Source organism: Nerophis ophidion, linkage group LG04, assembly GCF_033978795.1.
Source record: "Nerophis ophidion isolate RoL-2023_Sa linkage group LG04, RoL_Noph_v1.0, whole genome shotgun sequence".
NCBI classification, from domain to species: domain Eukaryota; kingdom Metazoa; phylum Chordata; class Actinopteri; order Syngnathiformes; family Syngnathidae; genus Nerophis; species Nerophis ophidion.
In genome coordinates this window covers 37,637,003-37,663,486 of record NC_084614.1, presented here as the reverse complement: position 1 = coordinate 37,663,486, position 26,484 = coordinate 37,637,003, and the positions used below count along the sequence as shown (strand labels likewise).

The 26,484-nt window shown below is 39.9% G+C and overlaps 1 protein-coding gene across 1 annotated transcript in view; it reads right to left on the bottom strand.

Moving 5' to 3' along the window:
- Positions 1–26,484, bottom strand: part of jhy (junctional cadherin complex regulator) — a 93,625-nt gene that overhangs the window by 38,567 nt on the left and 28,574 nt on the right. The window contains exons 3-5 of the mRNA XM_061898032.1: positions 14,192–14,852; positions 1,956–2,033; positions 1,756–1,835 (exon numbers count right to left, since the gene is read on the bottom strand). Coding sequence (XP_061754016.1) covers positions 1,756–1,835; positions 1,956–2,033; positions 14,192–14,852 — 819 coding nt within the window. The remainder of the gene's footprint in view (positions 1–1,755; positions 1,836–1,955; positions 2,034–14,191; positions 14,853–26,484) is intronic.

Below are 26,484 nucleotides of genomic sequence, written 5' to 3'. Positions count from 1 at the left end.
TGGTTTCCACACCAGCACCAGCTCCAAGGCTGGTTTCCACACCAGCACCTGTTCAAAGGCTGGTTCCTACACCAGCACCTGTTCAAAGGCTGGTTCCCACACCAGCACCTGCTCAAAGGCTGGTTCCCACACCAGCACCTGCTCAAAGGCTGGTTCCCACACCAGCACCTGCTCAAAGGCTGGTTCTCACACCAGCACCTACTCAAAGGCTGGTTCCCACACCAGCACCTGCTCAAAGGCTGGTTCCCACACCAGCACCTGCTCAAAGGCTGGTTCCCACACCAGCACCTGCTTCCACGGCGACGACGACGCCGCCTCTTGCTTCCACGGCGACGACAAGGCCGCCTCCTGCTTTCACCGCGACGGCGACGCTGCTTCCTGCTTTCAGCGCGACGGCGACGCCGCCTCCTGCTTTCACCACGACGACGACACCGCCTCCTCCTTCCACGGCGACAGCGACGACGACACCGCCTCCAGCTTCCACGGCAACAACAGCTCCGCCTCCTCCTTCCACGGCGACGACGGCTCTGCCTCCTGCGTCCACGGCGATGACGGCTCCGCCTCCTGCTTCCACGACGACAACGGCGTCGCCTCCTGCTTCCACGGCAACTACAACTCTGCCTCCTGCTTCCACGGCGACGACGGCTCCGCCTCCTTCTTCCACGGCGACGACGGCTCCGCCTCCTGCTTCCACGACAAAGACGGCGCCGCCTCCTGCTTCCACGGCGACGATGGCACCGCCTCCTGCTTCCACGACGACGTCTCAGCGACTTCGAGCTGGCCTGTAAGCGGCTCTCTCGGAGGTCAGTGGATGGACGCCAGTAGCGCAAACAGCAGCAACACCCAAGACGTTTTCTCAGAACTCTCCGGCTGCTGAACTTCTGGCGCCACTCACGCCCACCTTCTCAGCGGCCACCAATGTGACCTTTTCGAGGTCGCCCGCCTCGACAATTGCAGCAGCCGCGTTCCATTCGGCGCCGCCACCTGACTTGACCGCAGTGGATTCGGGGACACGTGGCTTGGCGACCCTCCGCCATGTCCTCCCTCAACCCTCCCTTGACTCATGAACTGTCTTATAGTTGGGGGGATTTTAAGTTTTTACAGGGGACATCTGCAATCTGTCTCTTAAGGGGACAGGGGTCCTGTTATACTCCGCTGCCCGGATCATATTTTGATTTAGATTTTTGAGTGTTTTTGTGTTTTCTGTTTGTTTTGGACTCATTCGGTTCCGGTTTGTGCGCCTCCCAGTTTGTTTCAATGGTTGCTCATTGTTTTCACCTGGCGCTTGCTCCTGACGTGCACCTGTGTTGTGATTACTGTCATTATTTAGCCTGCCTTCTCCCGTCAGTCTGCCTTGCTTCCTAATCTGCCATACGCAACAAGTGACAACGTTTTTCTGTTTATTATAGCTTCCATGCTAAGGCCCTTTAGTGTTTCCTAGCTCCCATGTCAGCTCTTTTGGTTTCGTCTAAGTCTATTTTATTCTCAAATAAATCATTTCCTACCTGCACGCTGTTTCCAAAGCCCGTCTGCATCCTTGGGAGAACGAAACCCGCATCACCATGCGACCAACTCGTTACACTTTGCATGTAATGAGTTTTATCACACATTAGTTTTACATTTGAAGTTGACTTGCTGACATGAATGGATGCCCCTAATACTTTTTTGTACAACAACTAAAGAGTAATGAAAAAAAACTAGCAAATATTACGTATCAAAAAATGTGTTCAAAAAAATTAATAAAATCATACTTACCGTTCTGGACTTTTCTCTGTGCTTCTGTAGTATGGTTCCATATTCCCCTGTGCCTCACTTTCTTCGGTGAAATTGGTGACCTGGGGTTATGTTGGTAAAACACTTTAATCACAATATTTTTCTCACAAACAAAAACATCAGCTCAATAAATGTGGTTTGTATAAAAAAAGTGTTTGCGACCTCAAACTTGATAAACATACCTTCAATTGATGTGTTTTCTGGATCAGTTCCAGTTCTAGGTCTTTTGGACATTCAGCAATGTGTCCCTTCTCAGTAGTCTAATGAAGTTTCACAAAGGTAAAACAAAAATTAATTAAACAAGGTGTTGTATCACAACTTCATCATTTAGAAAAAATTAAACGGCCAAAGACTACACAAAAACAACTGATTGAATCCTGCATCAAATGGCGTCAATGCCTGGACGAGTCATTGAAACTGATCAGCATGTATCCAATCAATTTCAAGAGTTCGATCAATGATGTTGAAAACCAGACAAATTACTTATCCACCTAATAATGATAAGGTCAAAGTCACTGTAACTAGTGTCTATATTATATTTGTACATTTTTAAGTATCGAAATTGCACACTTGTCCTGGGAATGATAATTATTAGTCCTTTTAAAATTAATTTTGGTCCTTGTGAGGAAAGAGTTTATTATTAAACTTTAACTGTCCACCTGTGTGTAATCTTCTTCCCGATCTCTTTTAATCAAATAATCAGGAAGTAAAATTGAAATTCCGAAAACATTCCAACTATTGGTGTATTCCAGACTCCTGCTTTACAGTATATTTCATGCGTGTCTGTTTGACATATTTCATAGCAATATTACCATGTACCTTATGCAGTTTAATTTGAATACAATATTCAAATATGGAGGGAAATCATGTGGAAAATACTTCATTTCCAGAACTGATTCCAAGTATTCATAAAAGTTATGAACAGAATCGGTGACAAAGGACAGCCTTGGCGGAGTCCAACCCTCACTGGAAACGTGTCCGACTTACTGCCAGCAATGCGGACCAAGCTCTGACACTGATCATACAGGGAGCGGACTGCCACAATAAGACAGTCCGGTACCCCATACTCTTTGAGCACTCCCCACAGGACTTCCCGAGGGACACGGTCGAATGCCTTCTCCAAGTCCACAAAGCACATGTAGACATAACTTTTATGGACAGAATTTCTAGGCGCAGCCAAGGCGTTGAGGGGATCCGGTTTGGTGGCCACGGGATTAGGTCTCTGCGTTTTGCAGATGATGTAGTCCTGATGGCTTCATCTGGCCGGGATCTTCAGCTCTCACTGGAGCGGTTCGCAGCCGAGTGTGAAGCGACCGGAATGAGAATCAGCACCTCCAAGTCCGAGTCCATGGTTCTCGCCCGGAAAAGGGTGGAGTGCCATCTCCGGGTTGGGGAGGAGACCCTGCCCCAAGTGGAGGAGTTCAAGTACCTAGGAGTCTTGTTCACGAGTGAGGGAAGAGTGGATCGTGAGATCGACAGGAGGATCGGTGCGGCGTTTTCAGTAATGCGGACGTTGTATCGATCGGTTGTGGTGAAGAAGGAGCTGAGCCGGAAGGCAAAGCTCTCAATTTACCGGTCGATCTACGTTCCCATCCTCACCTATGGTCATGAGCTTTGGGTCATGACCGAAAGGATAAGATCACGGGTACAAGCGGCCGAAATGAGTTTCCTCCGCCGGGTGGCGGGGCTCTCCCTTAGAGATAGGGTGAGAAGCTCTGCCATCCGGGAGGAGCTCAACGTAAAGCTGCTGCTCCTCCACATCGAGAGGAGCCAGATGAGGTGGTTCGGGGATCTGGTCAGGATGCCACCCGAACGCCTCCCTAGGGATCTGTTTAGGGCACGTCCAACCGGTAGGAGGCCACGGGGAAGACCCAGGACACGTTGGAAAGACTATGTCTCCCGGCTGGCCTGGGAACGCCTCGTGATCCCCCGGGAAGAGCTAGACGAAGTGGCTGGAGATAGGGAAGTCTGGGCTTCCCTGCTTAGGCTGCTGCCCCCGCGACCCGACCTCGGATAAGCGGAAGATGATGGATGGATGGATGGATGGATGGATTCCAAGTATTCATTCTAAATTCCACCTTTCACATTAGTACACAGACAAGGAATCACCTCAAACTCTTTTTAATACAGAGGATGTTGATTATTTTGTTTTTTGGGGAACAAAAAAAGCATTTTTATCTGGCCATACCTGCATTCTCCGCACTTGTAGAAATAATTTTTAGCTGTACCAAAAATATATTCAGACCAGAAATATTTTTTCTCAATGATAAAACCTTTGAGAACATACAGTATATAAAACCTAAATGCAATTTATGATACTCCATAAATTCAGAACTATAAAAAAAAGGATTATTTAACATTTAACACATTTCTGTATCATTTGTTATTTTTCAAAATAAAATTTCCAAATAATAAGTGAGGGAATGTGTTTGATTTTATAATATTTAAAGTAGTTTTAGTACTCACCAAAACATTTGTTAAATTAGGGGCAGCAGTTAGTGCTGGTGCCTCACAGTAAGAATGTCTTGGGTTCTATTCCCGGGTTTGGGAGTGTGCATGTTCTCCCCGTGACTGCATTGGTTGTGTCTGGATACTACGGCTTCTTCCCACCTCCAAAGACATGCAAGTGGGGACCGGTTAATTGGAAACACTAAATTGGCCCTACTGTCTATCTGTGTTGATGAGGAGGCAACTTGCCTAGGGTGTACCCCGCCTTCCGCCCGAGTGCAGCTGGGATATGCTCCAGCACCCCCACGACCCCAAAAAGCTCAAGCTGTAGTAAATGGATGGTAATCATTCCTGTTACCCGCCTTTAAACGGGTCATATAGTGATTTTTTTCTCCACATTTAAAACACTTGCTTGAGGTCTACATAACATGTAATAGTGGTTATTTGGTCCTAATTGTGCATACAATAGGACGGGGCGGTATAGCTCGGTTGGTAGAGTGGCCGTGCCAGCAACTTGAGGGTTGCAGGTTCGATCCCCGCTTCCGCCATCCTAGTCACTGCCGTTGTGTCTTTGGGCAAGACACTTTACCCACCTGCTCCCAGTGCCACCCACACTGGTTTAAATGAAACTTAGATATTGGGTTTCACTATGTAAAGCGCTTTGAGTCACTAGAGAAAAAGCGCTATATAAATAGTATTCACTTCACTTCAATATGTTTTACAAACCAGCTTCAAGTCGCTCTTTGACCGTCTCTTCCGAATGTGCTGTTGTCTTATTTACATGTCAGATGCCCTCCTCTCGGTCAAACCTACTTAGACTGTGTATTCTTGCCGTCAGTTAGCACTTCCATATCAAGTCTACTGACAGATATCCAGTAAGTTAGAACTATACGCTACTTTGTATTGGAAATGGAGAATGCATGCGCATGTACGAACCAGTCTGCCCCACAACAAAAGGATAGAGAAAAATTTGTATTACAACTTAGTAAAAATGGAAGACTCACACAAAGCTCTTCAGGTAAACCTCTACCGCATATGGAGATATCCGCTGATGTAGTAACTAAGGCAAAATACGTCACTAAAGTCTCAAATTTAAATCAGCTCGTTTGGAAGATAGTTTAATGACTATCTCCTCTACGCCTCCATGTTTGAGATGAACATTTTTGTGACTTTATTGGGATCCCAAAAACACAAAAACAGATATCTGCAGGTAAGATAAGTTGGTTTTGCATAATACATCCCCTGTAGGGACTTTTTTAAATTGCAATTAGTATAATTTTGACTTGAAGTGAAGTGAAGTGAAGTGAATTATATTTATATAGCGCTTTTCTCTAGTGACTCAAAGCGCTTTCACACAGTGACACCCAATATCTAAGTTACATTTAAACCAGTGTTGGTGGCACTGGGAGCAGGTGGGTCAAGTGTCCTGCCCAAGGACACAACGGCAGTGACGAGAATGGCGGAAGCGGGGATGGAACTTGGAACCCTCAAGATGCCGACACGGCCGCTAATATATTACTATATTATATATTACTGTATTATATATTATAAAATATACCGCCTATATATTACTTCTAGTAATTCCAATTAAACATGCTGTTGAGTGGAGCCAGTTTAATTCTAATTCTAAATTAGGAATTTTGGACAAGCCTGTTGAGTATGCACTTTTATCGTAGGTTTCTAAAATATGATTTTTTTATTTATTTTTTGCACAATATAAACAGTACAAAAGGTAAAATTGTAAAAAAATAAATAAATAGAGACCAGAAATAAGTAATGAGAAATATGTAATTAGAAATAAGAAATATATAACTAAAGAGAGAGGTAGCCGTGAACCTAGGCCTACTAACCCTTAACTCGTAACCCCTAGCTCTAGCCCTGTGCAGCATGCATAGCAACTCCAGCTGTTGGACAGTTAATTCCAATTATTCTACCGAAGCATTCACAACCACACCAAGGCAAATGTTGATGCTTTTTGATGGTTAAATGAAGCAACACTTACATAAATGTGAAAAGCTCAAAGTTAGAGGGTTTATCAAAAAATCCGTTCCTCTAAGATTTTTCAATGTTGCGACGGCGCCAATCTTTGCAAATTCAACCAATTCCAATGACGTATGCACGGCCCTGCAACTCTGTCGAATGCGGGTAAAGTATGTGCAATGTGTTGGAACATAAACAAAAGTTTATGATCGACTTTCAAGCGCAAATGTGCAGCAGACATTAATACAACAAATACCCCAAAAAAAGAAAACATTTTGGGGAAGGACTTCTGCAAATTCACGCATTTCAAAAATGGCCTGCGAGATACTGGGGGGACTGATAAATTGCTGTCGATAGATTTGCTGAATATCTCTGCTTTTTGGGGGGTTCTGGTTACAAAACATAGATTACAAATTCATAAAATCAAATGAATATGCAATTTTAATGAAAAAAAAAACAGCCTTAAAACGTTTGCAAATTTTGTCTCAAGTCTTTGAAAATGTGGCCGGAAAATCAGGCATTTTAGGCCGCAACCATCACAAAAAAAGCCAGCAATATTTAAAAGGGTCTGAAAATTGACACACAGGTGCAAATATTGACAACGTCAGGTAGTATTGCTACCTAAGACATCGCATATTGACCCTGCATTCGAAACCTCCCAATCAAATAATCTTGCCGGAATTGTATTTGGAGTATGGTAACTTGTGTAATATCTTTTCAAAAAAACTGGGGGTCCAGTAATTGCAATTTTTCTGAGGCGTCACAACAAAGTCTGGCAATTGCACCTGGGTTATACCTCCTGTACCTCAGAAAAATCATCTTGTTGCAAAATGACTTCAAAGAGGCTGTGGGTCTTGAATTGCATTTAGCTGTTATTGAAGACAGCCCAGATCATCTTGATTGGGTGTTTAGACCGAGGTAGGGTATACAATGGTAGGGGACTTCCAAGAGCTTTTGGTCTAAAGCTATTAAAAGATTGTACATTATGTTACCCTGGCTTTGAAGTGAGGGCCAACGAGGAGAAGGGACGGTGACAGCTGAGAGCAATCGCTGCTGTCAAACTGCAACTTCCAATAACAGAAATACTCTATATTTATTTTAGGGAAATTGTTTACATTCAATATTATGAAATCACAACTAGGTGCATTGGGTTTTCTGCTTCTGACAAAATACCAAATGTGGTCTTTTGGGAAGGACACAAGAAAATGTAACCGATTAGAACCAATAGTGGCATACACTGGTACAACATTGTGAAGTGGTTGGTATATGACGGTCATGTGATACACTGCAAAAACTGAAATCTAAGTAAGATTAAATATCTCAAATAAGGGTTATATTTGGTTATTTTCTGTCTGAGAAGACAATTCTTCTCACTAAGCAGATTTTATGTTAGAGTGTTTTACTTGTTTTAAGGGTTTTGATCCTAAATTATCTCAGTAAGATATTACAGCTTGTTGCTGAGATTTTATGACCTATATTCAGTAAAACATGCTTGATACTAGAATATCAACTGATGCAAAGCTGTGTCATCAACATTCACAAGAAAAAAAAATACTTTTTTGAAGTAATAATTTCTTACTTCAAGCATGAAAAAAATCATGATTCCGAGTGCTTATCATTATGTCAAGATAATGGCACTAGCATTTACTTAATTTAAGAATATTTTTCAACATATTGAGTAAAAAGGTCTATTTTTTTTCTACCAAGAAAAGTGCACTTGTTCTTAGTGAGAATGTACTTGTTTTAAGGTAATTTGGGGTTCATCGAGGTTAGCTAAATTTACTTGTTTTGGAAAGTCTTGACAAGTCGAAAATTCTTGTATTGGCAGACAACTTTGCTTAGTTCAAATAAAATACCCCTAATTTTTGTCTTTTTTTGTTTTGTTTTTTGAACACTGACTTTTTGCAGTGTGGGATGTGTCTGATACTCGTTTCCAAATTGTAATTTTTTTCATTAAATGTTATTTTGAACCCACTGAACAATTCTAATCGGGTGAAATACATAACAATTCATCAGTTTTTAGTGGATTTCTTGAACCTATTACTATAAAACACGCTACAAAAATCGCATCTGGTTTTTAACCTCAGGATTGCTGTGAAAAGCTTGACATGACAAATTTATCTTCATCCATTTAGTTTCTTTACGACTTATCCTCATTAGAGTCATGGTAAGCTAGAGCCTATCCCAGCTGACTTTTGGTGAGAGGTGGGGTACACCCTAGACTTGTTGCCATATTTATCTCAAAAGTAAAACTTGTAACACGGGCCTGATCTACTTAGTTTGCTTGTACTAAAACACGAGCAAACTTGATAGTAGACGCAAAAGCTGAAATACCAAACTTTTCTGCAGAGTATTGCGTCTCTTAAGTGAAAAGAATAAGGAGCGCAATCAATTAAGCGTGTCTGTCTTATTGAATATGCAGAATAGATGCTGAATATCACAATCAGAGGAAATGCAAATACAGTTATACAGCACGTCCGGTGTGATCTATCAAGGCTGAAACTGCTCTGCTGGTGCAATTTTGCATCTCTATTGCATTTTGCAAGTACATCTGAAAAGTACTTGCAAAATGACACAGTTACCTACACGGCTGTGAGAGAGTGGGTGAATACGCTGCAAAGACAGTTGGACGGAGAATCATTAGTCCTATGTGTGTGTGCCAACTTAAATGCACTGTCAGAACAAAAAAGTATTGCACATATCGTCTATTCAGCAATATTATTTTGTAATTTTACAGCTGCTGGTTGCCTCAAGGGACTCATTAAAACTAATTCAACTGATGTGTTTTGGTGTCTGCTGCAGTTTTGTTTTCATTGTTTATTTTTCATACAGGAAATTGATTATTATAGTATATTTCCAATATGAAAAAAATCCTTAAAATATACATTTTCTTCAAGTGGATCATTCTAGACGCATGAATGTGCTACTCCGGTGATGATTCACTGCCTCCCTGCAGAGAGCATGTCAGCAAGCTAAATCTAGTTTTTTTGTCTTGATTGCGATTCTATATTGCAGAAAAAGGTGTGCGAGATTATAGATGTGTGCTGCTAGTTCAACCACATCACACACAGGTTGGAGAGCGTAATAACATCAATGTGGAGGGAAATGAGTGTTTCCATGGCCACAGACAGTAGGACACGCAAAAAAAACTTATTTGAATAAGTTGGCAGTTATTAATTGTACACAGAGTCTTAGTAGATCACACGCAACACACCCACTAATAGTATAATCAATTCTATAATTTGCACATGCTGTTTAGCAAGTGCTATTTGGATCTTAGTAGATTAGGCCCAAAGTTAGTTTCATGGTTTAAATATTTTAGATGTCATGTTACTAAATGTTTTAATGAAATTTACTCAGTTTAAAATACATCCGCTGTAATAAGCACACGAAAGTTGTCATTTGATTTGTAACTAAGGAATACACTTACCAAGAACACCCAATGTAACATATAGAATAGAATAGAGTAGAATAAAATCAAATAGAATAGAAAGTACTTTGATGATCCCTGTGGGAAATTCAGCACCACAGTTCATTCACAATAGACAATAATAATAATAAATAATATAATTTATATCATATATTATATATATAATATATGAATAATATAAATATATTCTACTTATATTCTACATTTAAGTGCAGTCAAGAAGGAACATATGCATTATACAGTGAGCAGAGGCGGGTAGTAATTTTTTACTCCGTTATTTACTTTTAAGTAAAAATTGGATACCTTGTACTTGTCGGAGTAGTTTTAATGCAACACACGTTTAACTTTCATTTGAGTATTTTGGTGAAGAAGAAATCCCACTTTCACATCATTGCATTGTTGTTTTTTTCCAAACGGTACACTTATTCCTATATATATATATATATATATATATATATATATATATATATATATATATATATATATATATATATACATACGCATATATTTCAGGGCTGTAAAAAATAACAAGTTAACTCATATGATTAATCACAAAAAATATTGCATTAATTGTGTATAAATGCAGATTAATCCAGCATTTATTGTGACTGTAAATGTCCTTTTGCCATAATCGTGATAAGCGGAGCTGGTTGTTACACGGTCAGTGACCACATCAATTTATATAACAGTGAAATGGTAACTGAGGAGACTCCCGCTTTTGTGTTCTGTGATCAATTTCATCTCAAAATAAACCTAGAGTTTTAATAAAACTGTTTGCAAGTTTTGAACAAATGCATGGAGAGCATTTAAACATGTTTCCGTAAGAAATTATGACAATATACAATAATCTGTGTCCAAATACCAAGGTCAATTTTCAAGTTATTTTGAATTATGCAAGGGAGTAATAACCCGTGATTAATCATGATTAATCTGAATTAAAAAGTGTGATTAATGTTATTTTAAAAATAAACAAATTTAACAGCCCCTAATAATTCATATTCTATTGATTACTGTTCGCAAAGACGTATTCATTTTTCTTATTAGAGAGTTCTTCCGGCAGGCACGGTCACGTGACTCTGTTTCACCAATCCAATGTAAGCACTGGTGACCTTTGACTCCATTTCACCATTCAAAGGGAACCTGGCACACATGACAGCACTTAAACCACACACTGTAAAAAGTTACACAAAATCAATGTTTCCTTACAAACTAGGAAAAATAACATTTATACCATGCCACGTCATTTGTGTCTGTAGAAATGTTCACATTTCAGTCTACAATAATTCCACTTCCAACTGGAGAAAAAATGTTGTAGTAAGTTGTAGATATTGTCTAGATGTTTACAATGTTTGAGCTGCGCATATGCTAACATTAGCCCTGTTAAAATGTCTTAAGGGGCGGTGGCGTGGCTCGGTTGGTAGAGCGGCCGTGCCCAACTAGAAGGGTTCCATGTTTGATTCCAGCTTCTGCCATCCTAGTCACTGATTTAGATTTAGATTTGTATATCGAAAAATGAATAGGGATTTTAAGATAGATAGATATTTCATTCTGAAAACAGGCAGTCTTTAATGCAAATACAATGCAATTCTTAAAATAAGCATCCTCGGGATGTTGCAGAATTTTTAAAGAAGATATTATATGTTCGGTAAACCAATTATTTCCTCAATTTTAAAATTTTGAACTATCCATCCATCCATTTTGTACCGCTTATTCCGTTTGAGGACGCGGGGGGCGCTGGGTGCCTATCTCAGCTACAATCGGGCGGAAAGCGGAGTACACCCTGGACAAGTCGCCACCTCATCGCAGATTTTTGAACTAGAATAGATAAATTATAATTATACATACTAAAGTTAAGAATATGATGTCAAGTCAATGACTAAAAATAAGTAAATAGCTCTCAAAACTAAGGGGCATTTCTAGAATTAACCATTTTAAATCTTGTTAAAGGCACCAGCCTACCCCGCGACCCCAAAGGGAATAAGCAGTAGAAAATGGATGGATGGATGGCAATTGGCAAATAATTTGCAGTGTGTGAGGTTGGAAATCAATATGGCTTAAAGATGTAGATAATGGGTTACACTATGTAAAGCTCTTTGAGTCTATAGAGAAAAGAGCTATATAAATATCATTCACTTCACTAAGTGACTGTAAAATGTGCTTATTTTGTAGTACATGTTGTAGAAGTGTCTCTTTGACACCCACACCAACTATGGATGTAAAAAATAGCTACTAAATAAATCACCAGCCCCTCACCAGCTAGTCGGTGCTTTTACTTGAGTCAAATTACTCCAAAGCAGTGATTCCCAAACTGTGCTAGGTGTTCCACTAGTCAGAGCCGTATATTCCGAGAGTATGGCCAACTCGGTTTCAAATTTGGGACCAAACATGGCGCCCTGTAGTCACGTGGCGGGCTTTTGACCAATCAGAAAGAGTATGGCCAAACTATCTCCTAAATGATTGGCCAAAAGCCTCTCACGTGACAACAGGGTGCTGTCACGTCAAATTTCTTCCCCCAAACAAAAACCTTCCCCCCCATTTACTTCCGGGGTCATGATTAATACAGACGTTTTATTAACGCTATATTGTAAAAATATAAAACTATATTATAAAAATACAGACGTTTTGTTAACGCTATATTGTAAAAATAAAATTAAAAAAACAATTTACAAACACAAGCTATGGGATGACGCATTTACTTCCGGGGTTACGTTTCCTCAAGTTTCCTCTTAAGTCATCCCATAGCTTGTGAAGTGAAGTGAATTATATTTATATAGCGCTTTTCTCTAGTGACTCAAAGCGCTTTACATAGTGAAACCCAATATCTAAGTTACATTTAAACCAGTGTGGGTGGCACTGGGAGCAGGTGGGTAAAGTGTCTTGCCCAAGGACACAACGGCAGTGACTAGGATGTCGGAAGCGGGAATCGAACCTGCAACCCTCAAGTGTGTTTGTAAATTGTTTTTTATAATATAACGTTAACAAAACGTCTGTATTTTTATAATATAGCATTAAAAAACCCGTCTGTATTAATCATGACCCCGGAAGTAAATGGGGAGGAAGGTTTTTGTAGGGGGAATAAATTTGGCGTGACAGTGCCATGTTTGGTCTCAATTTTGAAACCATGTTGGTAATACCCTCTGCCACTAGTGGTAAGCAGGCTCAATCTCGTGGTACGCCTAAGAATGACTTGATTAAAGTACACAGTTTTATTTTCCTGTATTCAAACACAGTGTTACTGTTCAAACTGCGTGTAATTTTACAGTGGCCAAAAATATTAAATATACTTGGTAAATAAAACTTCTGCCCTGTTTTTAAAGAATACTTAGGCCTACCATGCTACTGTACTTTAATGTTTCGCAATATGGTTGTTCGTGTAGAGCCAAGTTTTTTCTGAGATACAGTACGTAGTACTTGGTGAAAAAAGTTCTAAAGTAATAGTTCTCTTACTTAAGTACAATTTTTGGCTACTCTACACCTCTGACTGTGAGTAACATCACATCTATTTTGCATTTATTAGTGGTATTATCAGGGGGGTGTATCACAAAAGTGTTTTTGCCTTAATTTTCTACTAAGCAGAATCGTTTGCTTTTGTTTTATGTTCATCAAAAAGCTAAGAAATTGATTTTAAAAAATCCTGTTGATATGCTGGGCTAATATAGTATGTTTCAATAACATCATTGAGAAAACAAGAAATACACACCTACAATACATACCTTACAGCTGTTATTACGTCTAATTCTTATAATAAAGTGGGTGTGGCTGACATAATTGAATGGTAATTATTAATAGATACAGTCTGGAAATCGAAAACTAATGAGCAAATCCAGAGTGAAATTGACAAAACCCAAGGGTTCAAGAGAGGGAAAGGCTCTGGCTCTGTTTACCACTGCACAAAGCTAACGGCTCTTGACTATGTAAATGGTGATGATATGAGACATTGTAGAGGACTGGGGCTCAGATGGGTGAACAAGGCTGAGGGTATTATAGCAAGCAAAACAGCCCTGTGGCCCAACAAATGGTGAATGTGTGCTATCCAGACCAATTATGCCACTGTGCCAGGTGCACGGATGTCTGAGAGCCTATTCGAAAGCATGTCTCTGATGTTCTGGTTGTACACATCAAGTCATAATAAGGACTGCATTGGCCAATATGTGGCCCCCTTCAAATGATGGCCGAGAAGAGAAATTAAAACAAGCAGCCCAGCAGGAAATTATTTTTACAAGTAGTTTTAGAGCAAACATTATTAGGGCATTCTCTTGGTTGTTGACTGGCATGGCCATGGAAGCCATTAAGATCCCAATGATGCAAATGAATGAGAAAATAGTTGGCTGATTCAGGAACACACAAAGAAGTTGCTATAATCTATTTGCCATGTTTTTGTTCTCAGTCATGTCACTTATGAGAAAAGCTGCATTCAAAGAGCTGTGAATCAACGGTGCTAGGGCAGCTCCTGGTGGTGATTGGTGTAATTACAACAGTTTCCTTTTTACTAGTGAGGTCATTGTTAATTTGTGCAGAGCTTATCATGCTGAATAACACATTTGAGTTGAATATACATACCTCTTTCACAGCGTGAGGCCTTTTCTGCTTGAGCGCATGCATATTCACATAGGATCCGAGACTAGGTGCGATGCGACCCAGCGTTATTTTGTTACGTCGTACAAGGTCCTCTTTCTGTATTTGCCTCTTTTTCTTTCTAAGAGTCTTGGGGCTCTCTGTTGTGGGTGATATTGGAACTAATTCTCTTGGTATGTGTTTTAGACCATTTTGGTTGTCAGTCTTATATTCTTTCGAGTGCATAGAATGCTCTGTCAGCTCAAGAGATCTATTGACATTTTCATCCAAATGGCAGTTGTTCTGAAGGGTCTCTTTGAAATGCCTATGGGAAGTGTTGTCACTATTGGCTTTAGTAGCTATATTAGAAGAGCTACACTTTGGTGATATATCACCCAAAGGTGTGTGAAATGTTTTTATTGAGCAAACATAGTCATCTTGGGGGTGTAGGTGGTATGGCTGACACTGATCGCCAGCAATATTAGGAGTGAATACCACCGCTGAACTTGTGTCAGAGATGTATCTGTATTCTCCTATGAAAGGTTTCTGCAACGGACTAGAAGAGTAGTGACGCTTCTGGGCAGAGTTCATGGCATCTCCCTCTTTGTTGATCCTCCAGTTGGGGTTGCAGCACAATTCTGAGTAGGAATCAAAGGTGTCCAGCTGACTAAAAGTGAAAGAACAACAAAAATTTTGATGTTATTTGAGTATATTTAAGGATTCAAGGAAGAGTTAGCGTGACCACATACACAGACAATAACAAAAAGTAAAGTGAGATTGATAGTGTTTTGTCGTTCCCAAGTTACGGTTGGGCATCAAGCATCGGGCATGGATGCAAATAAGGTCTTATGTTGCGTTCCATTAACCTCAAAAGTTGGAAGTAGGAGCTGGGAATGACGTCACAGCTCAGTTATGAGCGTTCCCAATTACATTGCAAAAAAGAGCTGACAAAATAAAAAATAAAAACACCAGATTTTAGAGGGGAAAAATACAAAAAACTCGTGAAATTATCTGTCAATGCCGCTAGTTCATTTTACTTGATAAGACATCCTAAATTAAGATTTGTATGTATAAAATTTAGCAGGACTTTTAAGATAGAAATAAGTATTTTATTCTGAAAACAAGCACTCTTCAATTTGCAATTCTTAAATTAAAAACCTTCGGGATGTTGCACAATCTTTAAACAAGATGTTATATGTGTGGTAAACCAATTATTTTCTCAATTTTAAACTAGAATAGACAATATATAATTAATTCATGCTAAAATTAAGAATATGATGTAAAGTCAATGACTAAAAATAAGTAAATAGCTCTTAAAACTACGAACATTTCTAAATGACAGTTTAAATCTTTGCAATTAGCCAATCATTTGCAGCATACAAGGTTGGAAATGAATCCACATCCACGAAAATTATTATTGCGCTTGCCCTATCTGAATATCAACAACTTATGGAAAAATATGCACTCTTTCTGCAACCTTTAAACACGGTGGATGAGAAAAAAAAAACAGGCATCTATTGCTAGTGATAAAGGATGTATAAAAAAACAGTAACAAAAAATAATTTAAACTACAATAACATTACCATGTATAAATGTCAAACGATACATCGTATATGGCTGATTTAGTGTGACTAAACATTGCCAAAAGTGTTAATAATTTATATTACAGAAGCTTCTATTATTATTGACAAGTAGCTCACATATGCGGTCCTCTCCAAGGTTTCTCATAGTCACTGTCACCGACGTCCCACTGGGGTGAGTTTTTCCTTGCCCATATGTGGGCTTTGTACCGCGGATGTCGTTGTGGTTTGTGCAGCCCTTTGAGACCCTTGTGATTTAGGGCTATATAAATAAACATTGATTGATTGATTGATACACGCTGCTGGTACCTTCCAGATTGACCTTTCTAACATCGCTACAAGGGTGAGCCTTCCCTATCACCCCCATAGGCCATTGATTCCTCTTGGCAAGAGGATTCTTCAAGAGTACAACATCGCCTTATTGCAGGTTCGGCCTTGTAAAACACCCCTTTCGGCGGCCTTGTAGTGTTGTGAGCTATTCCTTTCTCCAATGATGCCATAAGGAGTTGGCCAGATTCTGGAATCGTCTCCACTCCCGTCTTAAACAGATGCATTACAATGAAGATTGTGAATTATTTTGAATTATTCTGTAATTATTGACAAGCTGATTTATTTTTTAAAAGTTCTATTTATTTATTTTTTAAACATTTTTTATTGACTTTTAAGGCAAATGCAAGTATGTTTTTCCCCAAAACAAGACACCCATAAGATATAAAAATTAAATAAAATGAGGGAAAATAAAAACATAAAATTAAGAAAATACAGATCAAATCTATTTATGATATATTAAATTAAAATAAATACAGTAGTCAAATATGTACAGTTAAATATTGACTAGAGGTGGGAATCTTTGGACACCTCACGGTTCGATTACGATTACGATTCAGAAGCCATGGTTCATTTAAATTTGATTATAGATGCATCTTTAATTCATGAATATTGATGCAGTTTTACATTTCTTTTTTTTTCATTAAATAAGTGAAAATTTGCAATAATAAGCAATTAAATACATTTTCACATTTATTAAAATTAATGTAAATGTGTGCAAACTGGAACATAACTGCCCTAAAAGAAAGGAAGACTTTTGAACTTTACTGAAAACCTCTGTCCAGTTATTCTCAGATGGAATCACTCCCAAATCCTCCTCCCAAAGTGACTTAATTGAATTCAGAGACTCAGGGCGTAAAATGTGGTTATAAATGCATCTAATTGACCCTTTTAAAGTTGGGAGCGATGTCAGAAACCCCCCCCCCTGTTCACCTACTCAGTGGCCTGGTGGTTAGAGTGTCCGCCCTGAGATCAGTAGGTCGTGATTTCAAATCCCGGCCATGTCATACCAAAGACTATAAAAATGGGACCCATTACCTCCCTGCTTGGCACTCAGCATCAAGGGTTGGAATTGGGGGTTAAATCACCATAAATGATTCCCGGGCGCGGCACCGCTGCTGCTCACTGCTCCCCTCACCTCCCAGGGGGTGATCAAGGGTGATGGGTCAAATGCAGAGAATAATTTCGCCACACCTAGTGTGTGTGTCACAATCATTGGTACTTTAACTTGAATCTCACTTTTTTTGTAAGGGGAGCCGGAAGTCGGCAGACCGGTCAGCGATTCTGTTCTGTCTCCCTGTAATGTTTGTCTGATCTTGAAAGGGATTGTGCTGAAAATGTTAATTTTCCTGAAGGAACTCTCCTGAAGGAATACATAAAGTACTATCTATCGCAGGGCCAACACAGATAGACAGAAAACATTCACACTCACATTCACACACTAGGGCCCATTTAGTGTTGCCAATGAACCTATCCCCAGGTGCATGTCTTTGGAAGTGGGAGGAAGCCGGAGTATCCGGAGGGAACCCACGCATTCACAGGGAGGACATGCAAACTCCACACAGAAAGATCCCGAGCCCGGGATTGAACCCAGGACTACTCATGACCTTCGTATTGCAGCAAATATTTAAGAATTTTAATGTTGGTGGTCCAGTAACAAACCCTAAGGTTTGGTAGTGCCAATCCTCCCGACGACCTAAGTCCTTGCAAATATTCTTTACATAACCTGCGAGTCTTTAAATCCCAAATGAAGTCTAAAATATAATTTACAAAAAAATTACTGAGGGAGAAAACGTAAACACTGGCACAGATAGTCAAATCGTGGCAGTACATTTGAGCACCTGATTTATTAACTTAACGTTTATTATAACTGAATTGAGGCGTTAAACACTCACTTAGTTCAAGATTTCAGATGCTAAAGTTGGTAGTCTCTGGTTGGCAGGCAACATCATTTATGTATTCCCATATCAGTTTACCTGCCATCCCTACCAGAGTGATAGTGTCCTCAAATCAAGGTTGTATGAAAAGTTTGAAAAATGAAACAGCTCATGTGGATTACAAGGCTGAATTAATGATTATATTTTGGTATTTTTACCTTCTGACTGGCACATTAAAGTGAATTTAAGAGGTACTAGCACGGAAATCAGATAATAAAATGGCTGCAAAATTATGGAGTAAAATGCTCGATGGAAATGAAAAGATCTCATTAAAATAAATAGCAGTGAGCTCCTTTGTTGTGCTTACTGGGAGGACGGAGAGGGCCTAATTCCCCACTAATGTCATGATGTGGGAGGCGGGGGGATCCGAGTTGTAGGGCTGTTCTTTTCAGTAAGGCTAAAAGGGTAAGAGGTGTCTCACTAATGAGTCATACTTAAACTAGTTAGAGAATGCATTATAACATGCAGCTGGGTGTCATGGAAAAACACAGAGCAGGGGTACAGACGGCTGGGTACAAAAGCAAGCGAAATACTGTGACAGTGACAATGAATGAGAATGGTTGCACAGACTGTACTCACTTTCACCCAATATTTTGAGTAAATAGGTGGAAAATATAGCACAGAGAGATGAATAGAGCTGCTTAAATGGGAGTTTTTCACTTGGGCAAGGAATGACTATTGGGTTTGTAAAGTATGCAGCCGTATTGTGTGAAAAGGCTTATCTGCTTTGAGGGGCCGGTAAAGAGGACTATGAGAACATGAAGATGGGAATAGGACTGTGTCCTCTGCCTCGGCTCTGTGAGATGGAACCTTTTGTGAAAATGTGTCATGGTCATTTCCCTCTGAAACAATCTGGTTTGGGAGCAGGATGAACACTTGCTGGGAATCAATCTCCGCAGGTTAATGACAGAAGGAATGTGAATGCCCTCTTACATTCTATTTTACCATCCAGCAGTGTCTAAAGGAGACAAAAGTTTTGAGGCCTGATCTGGTCCTCACTATAGATGAAAACTACCATGCCTTTAAGACAGAACAGCAACAATTAGCTCTGTTGGCTTGTGGTTTAACATAAAAAAAACACCTAATTTACTTTAAATTAGTATTATTACTGGGGATAGGTTGATTGGCAACACTAAATTGGCCCTAGTGTGTGAATGTGAGTGTGAATGTTGTCTGTCAATCTGTGTTGGCCCTGTGATGAGGTGGCGACTTGTCCAGGGTGTACACTGCCTTCCGCCCGATTATAGCTGATATAGGCACCAGTGCCCCCCGCCACCCCAAAAGGGAATAAGCGGTAGAAAATGGATGGATGGATGGATAGTATTATTACATATTTTATTATTAAAATTGGGCTTCACGGTGGAATAGGGGTTAGTGCGTCTGCCTCACAATACGAAGTTCCTGCAGTCCTGGGTTCAAATCCAGGCTCGGGATCTTTCTGTGTGGAGTTTGCATGTTCTCCCCGTGAATACGTGGGTTCCCTCCGGGTACTCCGGCTTCCTCCCACTTCCAAAGACATGCACCTGGGGATAGGTTAATTGGCAACACTAAATTGGCCCTAGTGTGTGAATGTGAGTGTGAATGTTGTCTGTCTATCTGTGTTGGCCCTGCGATGAGTTGGCGAATTGTCCAGGGTGTACCCTGCCTTCCGCCCAATTGTAGCTGAGATAGGCGCCAGCGCCCCCCGCCACCCCGAAAGGGAATAAGCGGTAGGAAATGGATGGATGGATTATTAAAATTATTGTTATTATTGTTATTATATATACATTCCAATGTAATAAATGTTTATTTTTAGATGTATAATCATATTACATTTCATTAAATATCAATGAATTTAATGAAAATATATCTATAATAGCTTTCTAATTTATCTAAACCTATCCTACCCTTTTTTTTCCCCAAATACCAATAAAGGCGCCCAGCCTTTTTAGCAAGGTTCTGTGAAGCAAAAAGCATCTTCACTGCCATCTACTGGCAACTTGGCTCAGGCAAACTTCCATCATTCCCACCTTTTTGTATACCTCTATATATTTACATATATAAATGTGATACATATATATATATATATATATATATATATATATATATATATATATATATATATATATATATATATATATATATATATATATATATATATATATATATATATATATATATATATATATATATATATATATATATATATATATATATATATATATATATATATATATATATATATATATATATATATATATATATATATATATTTACAGTATACACTATATTACACTGTACATGATAGGACATTTATTTTGTCTGTGCCCATGCTCCTTTACCTTAACCTGAAAGGCAAGGCAAGTTGTTGTACTGTCAGTGATTGGGTCAATGCATACATCATTGCAAAGATGAGTGAGGCGCAAATTACACTTAAAATACCAAACATGACTGAAATTTAGATACGACTGTTACCAAATTTTGAGCAAATAAAGGATGTGCATTCCAGAAAAACAATTATTGAATAAAATAAAATAAAATGTAATCTCTAAATCAGTATTTTTCAAAATTTTTGGAGCCAAGGCACACTAATCGCGTCGAAAAAATCCAGAGGCACAGCACTATCAGAAACCAGTAAAAAATGAAACTCAGTTGATAGTCAAAAGTCGCTGTTGCAATTGTTGGACATGACTTTACCAGGGGTCTCAAACATGCGGCTCGCGAGCCGAGACGTTATTATGCCGCCCGCGCTTCTATGTGACAATTTAATGTCGGTGCGGCTCGCGAGTTTAATATGAACGGCGTTTGATAGGTCATGCTTGCCAACGTCCCCATTTTTCCCAGGGCCCCAGTTTTCCCTGGGGATATCCCTGAATTAAATGGCACCAATTCTCTCGATGCCCCTGTCGATATTCACCAGGTCAACAATAGTCAGGGAGTGCCATACTGACACTGTCTTTAACGCCCCCTGCATCCTGGACCGACAGCGTGCAATCCTGAAAGTATGCTGCATCTGGCCGTGTGAGATGCAGGTGAATTATTGCAAGATATATTTGATCAACAGCTACACACGTCACACTAAGGGTGGCCGTAAAAAAACTTTTAACACTGTTACAAATATGTGCCAGACTGTGAAGCCACACCAAACAAGAATGACAAACACATTTCGGGAGAATTTACGCACCCTAACACAACTTAAACACAAGAGAACAAATACCCAGAACACCTTGCAGGGCTACAATATACACACCCCCACTACCACCAACCCCCACGCCCTCACCCTCCTTACTTGCGTCGGTTGAGGTGTTGTATATTGTAGCCCTGCAAGGTGTTCTGGGTACTTCTTCTCTTGTGTTTAAGTTGTGTTAGGGTGCATAAATTCTCCCAAAAAGGGTTTGTCATTCTTGTTTGGTGTGGGTTCACAGTGTGGTGCATATTTGTAACTGTTTTAAAGTTGTTTATACGCCACCCTTAGTAAGACCTGTGTGGCTGTTGAACAAGTACGTCTTGCAGCCACTAACGTTGTATGCACAAGTCTCACACAACATGATACAAAGCTGGCACAATGGTTGTGTGTTATAAAAGTGTGCGGGATGACATGGTGTGGAGCAATAGTCTTCTTTGAAGGGTGCGCGAAGTCGGACCCCTGTAGGTGTTTGAAGGTATGCCAAGGTACAAGTGTCATTTATTAAAAATATTCTTAAAACAGCAGCAATTTATAAATCCTTTATACATATGTGTATTGAATAATACTTCAATGAAGTATGAATGTAAGTTCATAAACTGTGGAAGAATAATACAAAAATCCAACATTCAGTGTTGAAAGCTAGACTTTTTGTGGACATGTTGCATAAATATTGATGTTAAATATTTCTTTATTTGTGAAGAAATGTTTAGAATAAAGTTGATGAATCCAGATGGATCTCTATTACAATCCCCAAAGAGGGCACTTTAAGTTGATGATTATTTCTATGTGTAGAAATCTTTATTTATAATTGAATCACTTGTTTATTTTTCAACAAGTTTTTTAGTTATTTTTATATCTTTTTTTCCAAATAGTTCAAGAAAGACCACTACAAATGAGCAATATTTTGCACTGTTATACAATTTAATACATCAGAAACTGATGACATAGTGCTGTGTTTTACTTCTGTATCTATTTTTTTCAACCAAAAATGCTTTGTTCTGATTAGTGGGTACTTGAATAAAAAAATGTTCACAGGGGGTACATCACTGAAAAAAGTTTGAGAACAACTGTTGTAGAGGCCATAAAAGGCAGTGCAGTCACGGCAGCCCTTAATAATGTCAGACGGGTAAAAATTGGGACAAATTCCGGAGAATGGTTGCACCGGTATACTGTCGGGAGGTGCACTGAAATTCAGGAGTCTCCCGAAAAAATCGTGAGTATTGGCAAGTATGTTGCTAGGGCAGGAAAACTCTTCATAGAAGGTGAATTCATTAAAAAGTGCACGTTAAATTTTTTAAGAAATATTTTCTTGCGGCCCAGCCTCACCCAGTTTCTGCATCCAGTGGCCCCCAGGTTAATTGAGTTTGAGGCCCCTGCTTTAAACCATAACCAAGCATGCATCACTATAAATCTTATCTCCAAGTAGGTGTACTGTCACGACCTGTCACATCACGTTGTGACTTTTTATGAGTTTTTTGGTGTTTTCCTGTGTGTAGTGTTTTAGTTCTTGTCTTGCCCCCCTATTTTGGTGGCTTTTTCTCTTATTTGGTATTTTCTTGTAGCAGTTTCATGTCTTCCTTCAAGCGATATTTCCCGCATCTACTTTGTTTTAGCAATCAAGAACATTTCAGTTGTTTTTATCCTTCTTTGTGGGGACATTGGTGATTGTCATGTCATTTACGGTCATTTGGGTATTTTTAAGTTAATTTATTTTATGCAAACAAGTAATGACATGTGATTAATCATGATTAATCCATCCATCCATTTAGTACCACTTGTCCCCTTCAGGGTCACGGGGGGTGCTGGAGCCTCGCCCAGCTGAATTGGGAGGGCAGGCAGGGTACACCCTGGACAAGTTGCCACTTCATCACAGGGTCAACACATATAGACAGACAACATTCACACTCACATTCCCCCACTATGGCCAATTTAATAATAATAATAATATTAATAATACATTTTACTCATAAGGCGCCTTTCTGGGCACTCAATGACACCGTACAAAATCCAAACAATACATTTGAATTGGATAGAAAACGACAACAACAACGATAGAAACTTCAAAAGCACTGAAAACAATTTAAGGCAAGAGATAAAACCGATGAGTAGCGGCAGCAGCACGCTCCAGCATTCACTCAACCGGAAGTCACAGAAAGAATGTCCTTCACATGTTGCCAATCAACCTATCCCCAGGTGCATGTCTTTGGAGGTGGGAGGAAGCTGGAGTACCTGGAGTGAACCCATGCAGTCACGGGGAGAACATGCAAACTCCACACAGAAAGACCCAGAGCCCGGGGATCGAACCCAGAACCTTTGTATTGTGAGGCACATGCACTGACCCTTGTCTCGCCGTGCTGCCCTATGATTAATCTAAATTCAAATTCAATAATGTAACTAATCTGCAATTAATTGCTCGTTTGACAACACTAAAGAAAACACATCTACCAACGGGTCAACCATACTTGACTTGACAGTAGAGATGTATCACCCCGGAAAATGATATTCAAAAAAATGTATGCATTTCCACTAATAACAAACTAGACTTTTTAAAGATTACTAACAACTTATTTCATGCTAACCCAACGATAAGCATGCCTTCTTGTCTGCTCCTGCCTGCTCCATGGGGGCTGGCTCTACGCAGAGGCAAGAGCCTCTGCCCCCTCAAATAAATGTCTTGCCCCCTCAAATCAAAATGTTTGAAATTAAAAAAGTACACTTTGATATAACCACAACATTTATATGTTACAAGTTGACAAAATGTGAATTGAAGTGAATTATATTTTATATAGTGCTTTTCTCTAGTGACTCAAAGCGCTTTTAAATAGTGAAACCCAATATCTAAGTTACATTTAAACCAATGTGGGTGGCACTGGGAGCAGGTGGGTAAAGTGTCTTGCCCAAGGACACAACGGCAGTGACGAGGATGGCAGAAGCGGGGATCGAACCTGGAACCCTCAAGTTGCTAGCACGGCCGCTCTACCAACCGAGCTATACCGCAGTAGTAGAGAAATCAGCTGAAAACGGGACACGCTACACCACTGGTATGGCATCATATTTCCTCTTTTTTGGTCCATCACCAGTGTCATTCTCTGAGAGTCCGCGTGCGTGAATACACACACAGACACACACCCCTCCACTTAGCCCTCAGTAAACCAGTGTCGACGAATTAAAAACGAGATGAAAAAGTTTTTAGGAACAAAATCCAGTCATATGTAATTGTGTCTTGTAAATGGGTAGGACAGTTCTTTAATAGCGTACAACAAGACGGATGGTGGGGGTTAGCGACAAAGGAGAGCCAATCAGATAACTTTTATTATGAGATGAGAAAGTTACATTTCTCACTGGCGACACCAAAACGAAAAGATGATGATTTAACGTGTTTTCCATCATGATATTTGAACACCTATGAGAAAGTGAAGAGGATACATTTTATTTTGAGCCATCGATCGTGACATTGACAGAATGTAAGTCAAAGCCGTTTGTATTTGCTGCTTCAGTTGTTTGAAAATGAGCTGTTATGTCGAAAAAAGTTATAATTAGGATATTGGGCGTATGTGCAGTTGAGCAAGGCGTGGTGTGATGACAGATACACATACTGTATGTATATATATATATATATATATATATATATATATATATATACATATATATATATATATATATATATATATATATATATATATATATATATATATATATATGTGTGTGTGTGTGTGTATATATCCATCCATCCATCTATTTCCTACCGCTTATTCCCTTTGGGGTCGCGGGGCGCTGGTGCCTATCTCAGCTACAATCGGGCAGAAGGCGGTGTACACCCTGGACAAGTCGCCACCTCATCGCATATACAAAACTAACGGGCCTGCAGTCTGTAACTATCCACTTCCCTATGGCATTGGTTAGCTTCTCTTGCTCTCCTTTATCTATACTTCTCCCGCACGCTGCATTTAACGTACTTCTGCCGAAGCCTGCTCCACTTTCTGCTTTGTTGAATGGCTTGCTCGCATCAACAGCTTTGCGTTAAGGTGATATAGTTTGTATTTTAGACTGGAAGTACTCCTGTGATAAGAAAATTCAGCTTGGCAGTGGCTACAAAGGACTTTGTTTCTGTCAAATCCGCGGCTTGGAAGTACAAACCCTGCTTCCATAAGAGTTGGGAAATTGTGTTAGATGTAAATATAAACGGAATACAATGATTTGCAAATCCTTTTGAACCCATATTCAATTGAATGCACTAGAAAGACAAGATATTTGATGTTCAAACTCATAACCTTTTTTTGTTTTGCAAATAATAATTAACTTGGAATTTCATGGCTGCAACGCGTGCCAAAGTAGTTGGGAAAGGGCATGTTCACCACTGTGTTACATCACCTTTTCTTTTAACAACACTCAATAAACGTTTGGGAACTGAGGAAACTAATTGTTGAAGCTTTGAAAGTGGAATTAAATGATAAATGGGTTGTACTTGTATAGCGCTTTTCTACCTTCAAGGTACTCAAAGCGCTTTGACACTACTTCCACATTTACCCATTCACACACTGATGGAGGGAGCTGCCATGCAAGGCGCTAACCAGCACCAATCAGGAGCAAGGGTGAAGTGTCTTGCTCAGGACACAACGGACGTGACGAGGTTGGTACTAGGTGGGGATTGAACCAGGGACCCTCGGGTTGCGCGCGGCCACTCCTCCAATGCGCCACGCCGTCCCCAATTCTGTCCTATTCTGGTTTTATGTAGAGTTTCAGTCGTTCAACAGTCCGGGGTCTCCGCTGTCGTATTTTACGCTTCATAATGTGCCACACATTTTCGATGGGAGACAGGTCTGGATTGCAGGCGGGCCAGGAAAGTACCCGCACTCTTTTTTTTACGAAGCCACTCTGTTGTAACACGTGGCTTGGCATTGTCTTGCTGAAATAAGCAAGGGCGTCCATGACAAAGACGGCGTTTAGATGGCAGCATATGTTGTTCCAAAACCTGTATGTACCTTTCAGCATTAATGATGCCTTCACAGATGTGTAAGTCACCCATGCCTTGGGCACTAATGCACCCCCATACAATCACAGATGCCGGCTTTTGAACTTTGCGTCGATAACAGTCTGGATGGTTCGCTTCCCCTTTGGTCCGGATGACACGATGTCAAATACTTCAAAAAAAAATTTGAAATGTGGACTCGTCAGACCACAGAACACTTTTCCACTTTGCATCAGTCCATCTTAGATGATCTCCGGCCCAGAGAAGCCAACGCCGTTTCTGAATGTTGTTGATAAATTGCTTTTGCTTTGCATAGTAGA